Raw genomic sequence first — 12993 nt, forward strand, 5'->3', positions numbered from 1 at the left:
TTCTTAACACATATACTATACTATATATGCATGAACTTATTAAGTTTGTTCTAATAAAAATTGAGACTATAAGTGGGGTTTCTAGTTCCTTTGATTTTGAACAGAAAAGAGTGACATTAATGTGAGTAGGTCCTTAAGCCCAAAATAGTGATTATGATTCTTCTTCTGAGGTAGAATTTGCCATCACGTTTCGTGATTCTAATTTCTACAACTTGTACATAGTCCCCCACATAGTGGATATTTAGCATAAAACCGACAAAATTACACCATACGGGATATTAAAATTGAATTATTTGACCAACAATGAATTACGCCATAGTAAGGATATTGGTCATCTTAAGCATATGATTAGGGGTTCGATTCCTGACTCATGCGTATGAAAAAAATTCAGTTGGGAGGAGAACCCACATTTTGTGCCCCACAGGTTCTCCGAAGGAGACTAATTATCGATAATGACGGTGAGAATTTCATACCAATTAATATCATGGTAACCAATTTTTTTTTTTTTTTGAGTTATTTGAGTTTATCTAACAAATAAACACTTGTAAGACTAATTGAGAACTTACTATAATATGTTTATAATATGTTTTTACCTTTAATAAACTACTTTAAGCTTATTTTTATAAGTTATTAAGATAATTTATCAAAACAACTTAAAACTTATATGAAAATAGTAAAATCATATTTTATCTTTATTGTAAATATTTATACCTAAAAATAAATAAACTTGTTAGTCGATATTGAGTAACAATCAAATTTAAGGTCACCTGAATTTCCCTCTATACATCGAAGGTTAGGTGAATGCAAAGAGAGTCAAATAGAAGCTAGTCGAATATTTCTCAAGTTTAATGAGACTCACGAAGGTCGTGGGAGTGTTAGAATCGGATAAAACTCATTGTAACTTGATAATTTGACATTAATTTTACATATGTTTCATGTTTATAGCGCCACTAACCGAAACAATGATAAGAACAAAGTCACGTTCCAACTGAATTTAGGTGGTTTATTCAGAGGCTCAGCAAACACAGTGCATCATATGTTGGACAAGATCATGACTTTTTCTTTTAGGTGGTTGAAAGCGACGAGTAGTACTTTAGCTTTGAACTGCCATAGTTGGTGGTCTAGTCCTATGCTTTGTTTGGGTTTTGTATAGTTTCTTTTGGTCCTTGTATTTTGACTTTTTTGTAACGTTACTTAGTCTTCCTTGGTACGTCTTGTGCTGAGTAGACTTTTGTTTATATAAATATCTCATTTTGGCTTGTTCAAAAAAAACAAAGTCACGTTCCAAGGAGATAATGCATGCATGGATAGCGTGTCCGTCCCAATCAAATCGGAGGCTCTATTCTAATATTAATAATATACCTCTAATAAAATAAAAAACGTAATTTTTTAAAATAAAGTCATTTTCATTTAAATTTTAAGTAATATTAATTACATAAAAAATAGTTTTCCTTGCAAATAACATGAAAAAAAGTCAAATTCTAATCAATAAATAAATCAAAATATAACTTCAAATTAATATCATCATCAACCTTATGGCTACTTAAAAAGAGTTATCCTTCATCTTGTTGGTATTGCTCAAGTCTCTTATCCTAACTTTTTTTAAAATATTGGAGGATTAAAACAAATTAATATCTCAAAATATATACATACATTATTCAAGTAGATAATGAGCTCTTGTTAATAATGAATTATTTAGAAGAATCTATATTCGAATTGAATTTTTTATGGTAACAACTATTAGTAATTCAAGTGATTTTTTTTTCTTGAGAGAATTAAATAATTAAGCTAAATGTGTACAACATATAAAATTCAAGAAAAAAAAAGATGAAGAAGAAGAAAATGCACATTTCTACAAACTGGTTTTGGACCCGCGTTTCTGCATGCATATTTGGAGCGAGCTTCTTTTGGCGCCCTTTACATTTCTCGCTCGTCCTTCTACTTTCATATTTTATCTTTCCGCTATTTAAGTAGCAGATATTATAAAAATGAGAAATTTAATAAAAAAACATAAATTTTCAAGATTTTATACGTCTGCCACTTAAGTAGTGAACTTAGTTCGCTACTTAAGTAGCGGACGTTGTAATTATGAGAAATTTAAGAAAAAAACACCCCCTGAAATGAAATTTTCAATATTTTACACGCTCGCTAGCGAACATTATAAAAATGAGAAATTTGAGAATAAAAAAAACCCTAACATAGAATTTTCAAAATTTTACACATCCGCTACTTAAGTAGCGGAAGAAGTATTTTAGTAATTTTAAGGGGCGCAAAAAAAAAAAAAGGGGCGCCAAAAGAAATTCTGATACTTGGATGTGTCAATATTAATTTGGGCCTTTTTTTCTTTTTTGTTGTTGAATAAATTGTTTGCCTATGAAATGGATATTTTGTGAATTTTTCTCTTTACACCTCTATGTTTTTCCCAGACCCTCCAAAATTTCCTTTGTCCCTTTTAAAACTATAAGGAATCTATTTTCCGAAGCAAAAAAAATTTCAAAATATTTTGGAAAAGAGAATCCGATTTTTTTCATCGAGATCTATTATTCGTTGGTAAATTATTTATGTTTATTTCATCTAGATATTATGTTTTTATATCATTCTTTATTGTATGTTGTTATGATTTTTGTTGAATATGTTTTTGAAACGGCTAATATATTAATTAAAGTTCCCATAAGTATAAGGACTTGTATCATTTGAATTTTTTATTTAGTCCTAGTATTGTCCAAGACAATATAATTATTAATTTTTTTTTATTGTTGTCTAAGACTATATAAATGTTGAAGTTCAAATATGATTATCTCTCTTAACCAAATTTTAAACTTTGACTCGCTACATTGTAGGAGTCATCCGCTTAAATGTAATCTCTTTATCTGACATCGTTGAGATATCTTTTTATTGTTGAACTTGAAAGTTCGTCATGGAATGAGCTGATAGCTCTCGTTAGCTCTTAAGTGTGATTTCATTTTATTTACGCAAAGTACTCTAAAGAAGGAATTATATGTCCCTTAATTTACTTAATTTGTTCATCTTGTCTTGTCTTGCTCTAAATGTAGTCTAGCTCTCTATCATACCTAGTCAACATATACTTCCAAAATTAAAAATAACCAATGGCTGCAAAGGAAAAGATTAGAGAATAGTGGAAGATATTATTATTTGTTTGCGGATATATATGATGTTAAAATCATCTCTCAAGTTGTAATTGATGTGGGGTACATGAATTTGCTAAATGATGGGAAACATCATATTCCCATCGAAAGCTCTAGGTGAGTAAGAAACAAACATTAATTTGCAATAGTAACGTGAACAAATTAAGATACGATAAGAGACAATTATTATGTTCAAGTTAGTTAGTTTGGACCTACTACAAGTATATCTCAATTCTCATAATCTACAGATTCTATGTATGATGCGACTAGCACACCTCCAAGTTGCAAATATGGAACTACTTTGGGTTGGTGGTAGACAATAGAACAGAGTGAAAATTAAGAAAGAAAAAAAATTTGGTGACGTGATTGTTCTCCATAAATAATTTTCTTCTTTCGATTTACCATTCAGAAAAACAATTTTAACATCCATTTAATGTATCACCAAGTCGTGAATAAAAGCAAACAATATAAAAATATAAAAATTTTGTTTGCCTAAAACCTTTAGCTACAAGGCTAGTCTTTTATTTATGAATAGTTTTATTGTGTTTTAGTTTCTTTTTGAAAACTCATTTATAGCCTATCGATTTTTTTTTTGGGTACAAATTGGCAAAACAAAGAAAGAAAAAACTAAAGAAAATTATCTATAGAAAAAAGTCCCACTAGCATCAACTGGAGGCAAAGATTGAGACCAGCAGACGGCTTAACAATGGAAGTGAAGACTTCATTACTGTTAGCACCATGCTTAGCCTATCAATTTGCAACCAGTAGACAAGTTTATTAAATACCCCTGGTCTTATTAAACTCTAGAGAATCAATTTCATCATTTAAATTTTTTTGCCACAAATCTGCATCCAAGGGAAAAAAAAGCATCACGAAGGCTTCTTGGATCTTTTTCTAATGTATAAACCATGTTAATTAGATCCATAATCTTTAGTAACTCTTACTTTTTTTTTTTTACCTCTTCTAGGTTTTATTTCATTTTGATTTGATCAATGTTTTGACTGCTTTTGAGCAAGACAATGTGACTAGTTATGGTGCCCCAACTATTTTTCAATTAGAAGGGGAATCTATTTTCTTGAAAGTGAACATCATTTAACTGCATGATCACTTTTGTTTTTTAGTCATAAAACTTGTATACTTTGTTGTTTACAACATACACCTAATGAATACACACTGATAGATTTGGGAACACTATTCAACAAATAGAAAACAGTCAATAAATTTCTCATCAATCAGATGCAACACCGAGATTAACTATAATAGCAACAACCAATTTCTCTTCAGTAATTGATCTTAAGTGATTAATGAGTTTTTCCTCTAAGGACAATTGTTCGAAAGAACCTAAAATTCGATTACCAGAAGGAACAATTTATGGCCAAACTTTACTTATCTTCTGACCAAACTTCTAATTATTAGGGTTCTCTTCTCCAACAAACAAATGACTTGACACACAAATAAGAATACATTTTTTTTCCTAGCACTAGTAAATTAATAAGGTAATTTATGTCACGTTATTGAGAAGCTAACCATGTTCCAAGATGAATTGGCAAAAGAGTAGGATGTTTGTCTTTGGGGGTAGTCATGGCTCCTAAAATGGTTTGGAATTTAGATTTCATAAATCTCAACCACTAATTGTTACACATTTACAATATTATACATGCCAAATTTACACACTTGTGCTGCCATAAATCTCAACAACTAATTACTACATATTACAATCTTTTACACAATTAATTTGAAACACACCAACTTGTTGCTACATCACTTGAGACTACAACACCAATTACATTAATAATACTCCAATTTTGAAGCTACGTACAAAAAATATATACCTTAATTGAGCTACTTTAAGGATGTGAAGTAGCAAGTTTATTTATCAAAGCCAAAGCATTGCTAGTCAATTGAGCTACTTGGACAATTTTCCCTCTAACTATTGTCTTAATATTCCCCGTTGCATTAATCTCTTGGAATCCGTCGGTACAAGTGTTCTCATCCGTCAAAGCAGCACTAACCCAAGTTTGTATATCACTCATCGTTAGTTCAAAATTTGAAGTTCTAAGACGACTAATCTCATCGATAGACCTTCGGAGTTCATCAACGGATCCACTTAGCACTTCTATGCAATCCTTCATAGCCGCAACCTCTTTCGGATTCAGTCCATGGCTTTTAGCGAGAGTTGACATGAAAGTCGATGTTGATTTTGCTGATGCAAGAGTCACGTTCAAAGCCGTGCTTGTTAAGAGTACACGATTTGTTTGAATGGAATCGGCGTGTTTCACTAGGGAAGTGTAACATAATTTTGGATAAGTTGTTGAACTACAAGAATTTCTAATGAATAATGTGTTGGATTGTTGGCTTTCATTTGCTTGGATAGAGTATGTGATGAAACTAAAGGCAAAAACTATTAGAAAGATCTTTGTAGAAAAGGCTTCCATTTTGTTTTCTTCCTATCTTACTCTATATCTCAATTGGGGACTTAAGTTGATGGGAAAAAAATGGGAAGGATGACAAACTATATATAGAACTCAAAATTGTGATCTTGTGGAATTTTAAATTATTTTTGTGGAATCTGGAAATTTTAATTAGTCCAATATGCATTATTATAAAATGAATATAATTAATTGCTTAAAAAAAATGAATATAATTAAGCCACTAGATGACATTTTAGGCTTTGCTTGTGAGTTTAGAGCGAGAAAAAGATAGAGTTTTGGGAGAGAGAGAAATAGAGGGGAAAATATAGAGTGATATGCCAAATACCTCCTGAAATTTCAAAGTTTGTCAAATATCTCTCTGAAATTTGGAAATAGGCAAATACTCCCTGAAATTGTAAAACGTCAATCAAATTGCCACCTGCTCTGTTTACTCCGTCTATTTTGATGAAGAAAAGAGAGGAAAAGATGGATGAGACAAGAACTGATAAATAGTATGATGTTGGTGATTGGTGTTTCTTGTCTGGTTCTGAATCTGATGACTTAGATTGGTCTATTGGGTGGTAGAACGTCTTGATTATGATTTTGAAAGCAATGATAATAATGATGAGGATGATTCTGGTGATGATAGTTTTGTCGTTTTGGTTCATTGTTATTCACCTGGTTGTAAGGAGGTTGAAGACTCAAATAATGTGCTTTTGAAGGCTTAAAATAGACGAAGGAAACAGAGCGGGGGTAATTTGATTGACATTTTACAATTTCAAGGTGTATTTGCCTATTTTCAAAGGGGGTATTTGTCGAACTTTGAAATTTCAAGGGGATATTTGACATTTTACTCGAAAAATATATATAAATTTTTCACAATTTTTGAAAGTGTTTTTGTAGGGAATAATAAATTAATGCTTGTGATTAATATATTTTTAACTTTGAGAATATATTCGTATTTTTTTTTTAGAATATTATAACAACATAGATTCTAAAAAAATCCGTATAAATCATTCAAATATCTCTTCCATTACAATCTTTTAATTTCTCCAAATTAGGAGGATAGATTTTGTATTAATAAATCACCCAAAATATTGTCCCCGTGATCATAGATCGGTGATAGGGATATTACATGTATTATGTAGGGATTCAGATTTAAACTCTGATCCTCCCACGTATATACTTTAAAAAACATAAAATTCTAACCACTAAAATATACTTTAAAAAAAAAAAAAAAACTTAAATTTCGGTTTTTATGATGAGGACAGTACCATCCGGGAAGGCTGTGATACTGATTATACTATGCATGAACTAATTAAGACTGTTCCATTAATTATCTTCAAAAAAGACTGTTCCATTAATTAGGACTTGTGGGGGTTTCTAGACCAAATGAGGTTCAACACATCTTGTCCAAGTTGCGTTTGATTCTATTTTTGAAGTAGTATTTTCCATCACGTTTGTTATTCTACTTGCAAGTATTAATTTTCATATAAAATCGAAATATATATATATATATATAGACCATAAAACATATTTAGTTTGATGTATTTGAGGTTATCTAATGTTACACGCATTTGTGAAGCTCTTTCGGAGAACTTAATTATTACATGTTTATAAGTTTTCTTCATCTTGCTTTTAGGCTAGGATCAAGTGTAATGTTCATATTTTAACCATATTTTATCATTATTATAGCCTGTTTGGATTGACGAACTAATCTACCGACAATGATATAGTCTTGAGAACTATTTGGGAGAAATTATGAACAAAACTTATAATATTTTTTATATTTTTTTTCAACTTAGTTTCAAAAGTTTTTCAAAATAACAGCTTACCTAATTAACATATACTTCCAAAACTAGCAATAACTAATCGCTGCAAAGCAAAATATTAGAGAATAGTATAAGATATTATTTGCAGATATATTCGATGTTAAAATCATCTCTCAAGTTGTAAATGATGTGGGCTACATGAGTTTTGATATCCTTTCTTAATGATGGGAGACATCACATTTGTTAATTAATATAATTGAATTAAAGAAACAAACGTTTGCACAACACCGAGTAAGGTCTATTTAATTGGAAGGAAAGAAAATGAGATGGAAGGAAACTATAGAAACCGGTGAATGAATTTGGATTAAGATTTAATTTAAATTCATTCATCGATTTTCGTATTTTTTTACATTTCTACTTTTTTTTTACCTTCAAAACAAATGAACCATAAGTTCTCGTGAGTTTATCTTAGTTGATAGACTTATTACATTATATATGTAGAAGTTGGGTTCGTTCTGAACTTTCCATTTTTTTTGGATTATATATATTTTGTTCAAAGTATGTCCCACTTGTTGATTTCTCATCCATCTATAGATCTAGAGTTGTCAAATTAGGAGGCCAAACGTATTTAGGCTCAACTCTAATATGAAGGGCGCAAATATGAAAAACATAAATGGGTCCTTTTATATAAGCCACAACTATGTCAAGTCTCCTATATAAAAAATAGGCCCCAATATGTAAAATGAGCATCAAGTACTCAACTTTTCTTGGAAAAGAATAGTTTGGGAAACAAATTTCTGAATTTTTTTCTGAAAAAAGTTCGAAAGTTTTTTTCAGAAAAACAATTCCCAATTTTTTTTTTGGAAAAAAGTACTTGAGTTTTTTATGTTTTTGTGGGGCGATAATAAGCCCTATAGGGGGCTAAGAGTAAAATTAAATGATATGAGGTTCGGCCTAAAACAAAATAAAAACAAATCTACTAAAAGAGGCTAATATTTTGAGGCTTAATAAGGGCCCAAAATGAAAACCTTTTAAGAAAATTTATTTTCACACCGCTATTGATATTCACGTGCCCCCGACATTTTCAATTTACCACTCACTACTTAGGATGTGAGTGCGTAAAATGATAAAAATTTGAAACCACCGTTCACATGCTACACTGCGAACAATGTTCACATCCCACATAACAAACATGTCGGCAGTAAAAAAATGGTCTGCCATGCAGTTAAAATTGATTGCCACGTGATCAAATATACAAAAGTATGTATATGTGCTTTAATTTAGGGGGTTTAGAACCACTCTCGCTATAATGTGCCTCCGCCCCTGGTCTTGGAGTAAAAATGTTGCCTTGCTTTTTGCGGCGGAGATTTTTTAGAGAAGGTAAAGTACTTTGGAAGAGGATTATATGTTTAATACACAATATGCAGCTAGAGACATCTTTACTAAAGCAAGACCTATTGTTGAAACATGCCTTGAAATCTCAGTTACAAGAAGTCAGAAAAATCTTTGTTGAATCTTTTTGCATTTTTACTGTTTTGGAGATTTTTTGGGAAAAAATATTTTTTCTTGGAAGACACTCTAACTTGGATTTATTTTATTTTAAAATTTGTTACTAATTTTTTGGCATATAATTTTCTATATATAGGAAGTGCTTTATTCATAGAAAAAAGAGAAAGAGAGTAGAGATGTAGCGAATCAATCAATCAATGAGGGGACAAATTTGATCAAGTGATAAGGGATGGTTGGTTGATGGCAGGAGGGGGTGGTAAAAATGTTTAATTTTGGCTTGAGAAGTGATAAGATAATATCTGAGTTAGTCTTGAATGGTCATAAGATCAAATGTATAGACATCATTCGGGCAGACCGGTTTCAAATAATAGAACGTTGGTTTTGGGATAATGATGCACCCAAAATGATTTGGAAAATGAAGAGTTAATGAAAACAAAAAATTTGTATATTGGCATAAGTCTCAATCACTAATTACTTCACATTTACAATCTTATACACACTTAAGTATACGAAATTGAGTCTACATAACTTGAGACTGCAACACCAATTACATTAATAATGCTCCAATTTTGAAGCTACAAAAACTATATACCTTAATTGAGATACTTTAAGGATGTGAAGTGGCAAGTTTATTTATCAAAGCTAAAGCATTGCTAGTCAATTGAGCTACTTGAACAATTCTCCCTCTCACAACGGTCTTAATTTCTCCGTTCGCATTAATCTCTTGAAATCCGTCGGTACAAGTACTCTGATCCGTCAAAGCAGCACTAACCCAAGTTTGTACATCACTCATCGTTAGCTCAAAATTTGAAGTACTAAGACGACTCATCTCATCGATAGACCTTCGGAGTTCATCAACTGAATCACTTAACACTTCGACACAATCCTTCATAGCCGCAACCTCTTTGGGCTTTAGCCCTTGGCTTTTAGCGAGAGTTGACATCATAGCTGAGGTTGATTTTGCCGATGCAAGAGTCACGTTTAAGGCTGTGCCGGTTAAAAGCACGTGATTTGTTTGAATGAGATCGGCATGCTTCACTAGTGAGGTGTAGCATAGTTTTGGGTAAGTTGTTGAACTGCAAGAGTTTCTAATGAATAATGTGTTGGATTGTTGGTATGGTCCTTCATTTGCTTGGATAGAGTGTGTGATGAAACTAAAGGCAAAAATTATTAGAAGGATCTTTGAAGTAAAGGCCTCCATTTTTTTTTCTTATGTTAATTTATATCTCAATTGGGAATAGGGTGGATGAGGGAAAATAGGAAGAAAGGTTAACTATATATAGCACTCAAAAAAAATATATTTTGGGTGAGAACTCAAAAAAATAAATTATGGAATTTTAATTTTTTGTGGTGGCTTGTGGAATTATTTTATTGGTCCCATACAAGTTAATATAAAATGAAGACTATTAGGCCAATAAGATGAAGATATTTTAAAGAAGGGTCTCAACATGTGATCCAAACTAAAAAATTTCGTTTGTATGACTAGGACAGTACAATTCGGGAAGAATGTGATACTGAATTATACACATACACCTATTAAATGATGAATGTTTAAAATCTTAAAATGATGAATGTTAATCTTATGTTTATTTCCTTTTTGTGTATTTATTTTTTGTGTTGAATCAATTCATACAGAAAAATATTTAGTTTAATTTAAATGGAATTCTCACTAGTGAATAGTGAAATTGATGTTTCACAAATTAATCGATTTTTATAACAAATACTGATTGTTAAAAAAATACCATATGCATGAACTAATTTAGTTTTTTTCCAATAATTGGGACTAGTGGGGTCTTAGCTCCTATGAAATTTAACTGAAAAATAGTGACATTAATGTTAGTAGGGCCTTAAGACCATACTGGTGCAAGTCACCTTGTCCAAGTTGAGTATGATTCTTTCTTTTTTAAGTAGTATTTGCCATCGATCAAGTTTGTGATTCTAGTATTCTACTACTAGCCAACCCTCCATAGACTTGCAAGTTTTAAATTTGGAAAAAAATCGACATCTTAAAATAGACAGTGGATTGGACAGACAACGAACCGGACCAATTTGATTAGAGTTTTAAATTTATTTCGACAATTGATTATATGAACTTGGTGCATGAACCAAATGAGATTTAGAATTAAGAGGTGTACAAATCGTAAAAGTCGAAAGTCATCATCATACATATAAACAAACGCGAAAACTCAATAAATCCAAAGTGAAAGCCTAAAAAATAAAAGTTCCTAACAAGCTGACCAAGTGATAAAATGGGAAAACAAAAAATAAACCGCCAAAAATACCAATGCAATAAATCTATATATATTTTTTTTTTATAAAAAAGTAGTCAAGTGGCTAGAAATTTTATCCTTAAAGTAACCTAGTGGTTAAATAAGAAAATTAGCCTTTCTATTTTTTAGAGTGTTTATTTCAAGTTATATTTATATATTTCTGGAAATTCATAAAATGATAGAAATTTACTTTTTTATGTAAACCAGAAATTTACTTTTTTATGTTTATTTTTTTGTTACAATTTTATTAAATTTTATTTTCAGGTATAGGAGAGATTTCTGAGAAAAGAAAAATTTTCTTAAAGAAAATAGTGGAAATTTTTTTTCCCAAAAATGAGAATAAATTCATATATAATTATTAACTAACCTCTCTATTATAAAATTTTCCGAAAATATTTAGATATCAACTAAATATATATTTTTTAAATACCTAAGAAAAAAATTTCATCCTTCCATTTCTAAAAAAAAGTAATCTCCAAGAATAAATTTGTAAGCTCCAAATAAAAGTCCAATAAATTTTGTAAAATATAAATTTGTTTGTAACATTTATAAGAAACAAAACTTTCTCAATCCCATCCCACCCTATTGTGTCGCGGTAAAGTTAATTAAAATTGTGTAGCGGTAAAGTTAAAATTTGAGTTTATTTTTATTTTTTTTGAAGCCAAAATTTGAGTTTAATGAAAACACATAAAATAATTTGTTTTAAAAATTATTTGTTTATTAGGATGAAGGATAATTTAGGTATTTCAAATAATTTGTAGGGTTGGAGCTCTAATTATTTGAGGAGTTTGAAGGATAATTTTCGTTAAATCAATGACTTATTTCAATTTATACTTGGCCACCTTGGGTCAGTAGACCTAAAACCAAATCTATTCCTTGAGGCTTATATGAATCCAACCAAATAAACTGATTTTTTGTTTTGCTTTTTAAGCCGACAGATTATTATCAATAATTGCATGGAAAAGATTAGAGAATTGCAGTGTAGCTAACAACATGGAGCATAAGTGATACTATATATTTAGATTCTTTAACTATTTGGTGTAAATTATAATTTTTGGCAAAATATCTATTGAAAGATGTAAACTTTTTAAATAGATTTTAGTTAATTTAACATATTAATTTTGTAGGTCTGTATTTTGATTTATTTGAAATAAATTAGAGAGTTGTAGCCGCTTGGTGGCAGCAGTTATGTTGTAGTTTGACGTGGTTCAAGAATGTTTTTCCATTATTGTAAGTTTGTAACATTTTCCTTTGTCGACATTTTTTTTCCAAGTCTTTTTCGGTTGACGTGCAATCAGATTGTAAATATAGACTTTTTGCTTAGATTAGAGGTTTTTGGAATTCTCCATCGAGCCGAATGCTTGAGTGGGTTGCAGTTTGCTCAAATCTGTGTGAAGTGTGTTTGGTGTTGATCGCGTATGATTGATATTTCTTTTTAATTTGCGGAAATATTTGATGTTAAATGATAGGGAGAAGAGTAAACACATATTTCCTGACCTAACAATAACCAATGGCTGCAAAGCAAAAGATTAGAGAATAGTGGAAGATATTATTTGCGGTTATAAATGATGTTATAATCATCTATCAAGATGTAATTGACGTGGGTAGGGTACCTGAGTTTGATTTTTCCTTTCAAAATAAGTGACGAGGAAACAAATAAATATTTGTATGGTTCTCATTCATCTACAGATCTAATGTAAGGTTCGATTAACACATTATTAAGAGCCTTACATTATTATATGGTTGAGTAATGTATGGTTGTGTTATGTTTAACTCAATTGATAATAGAGCCTCTCACCTCTAAGATTGTTAATTAGGTCATTTGCGTGCAATCAGGTTTCAACTATTAAACCACTCATTATATATATATTCACGCACCAAATTC

The 12993-nt window shown here is 30.6% G+C and overlaps 2 protein-coding genes across 2 annotated transcripts; both read right to left on the reverse strand.

Moving 5' to 3' along the window:
* Window positions 1–4728: 4728 nt before the first annotated feature.
* Window positions 4729–5756, reverse strand: LOC123882321 (21 kDa protein-like). Its single transcript, XM_045931170.1, has one exon. It carries the CDS (start codon window positions 5579–5581, stop codon window positions 4994–4996), a length of 588 nt encoding a protein of 195 aa, XP_045787126.1. The 5' UTR covers window positions 5582–5756; the 3' UTR covers window positions 4729–4993.
* A 3505-nt stretch (window positions 5757–9261) lies between these two features.
* Window positions 9262–10101, reverse strand: LOC123921913 (21 kDa protein-like). Its single transcript, XM_045974634.1, has one exon. It carries the CDS (start codon window positions 10037–10039, stop codon window positions 9446–9448), a length of 594 nt encoding a protein of 197 aa, XP_045830590.1. The 5' UTR covers window positions 10040–10101; the 3' UTR covers window positions 9262–9445.
* Window positions 10102–12993: the final 2892 nt, after the last annotated feature.

The sequence above is a fragment of the Trifolium pratense genome, linkage group LG4 (genome assembly GCF_020283565.1).
Source record: "Trifolium pratense cultivar HEN17-A07 linkage group LG4, ARS_RC_1.1, whole genome shotgun sequence".
Classification (NCBI taxonomy): Eukaryota; Viridiplantae; Streptophyta; class Magnoliopsida; order Fabales; family Fabaceae; genus Trifolium; species Trifolium pratense.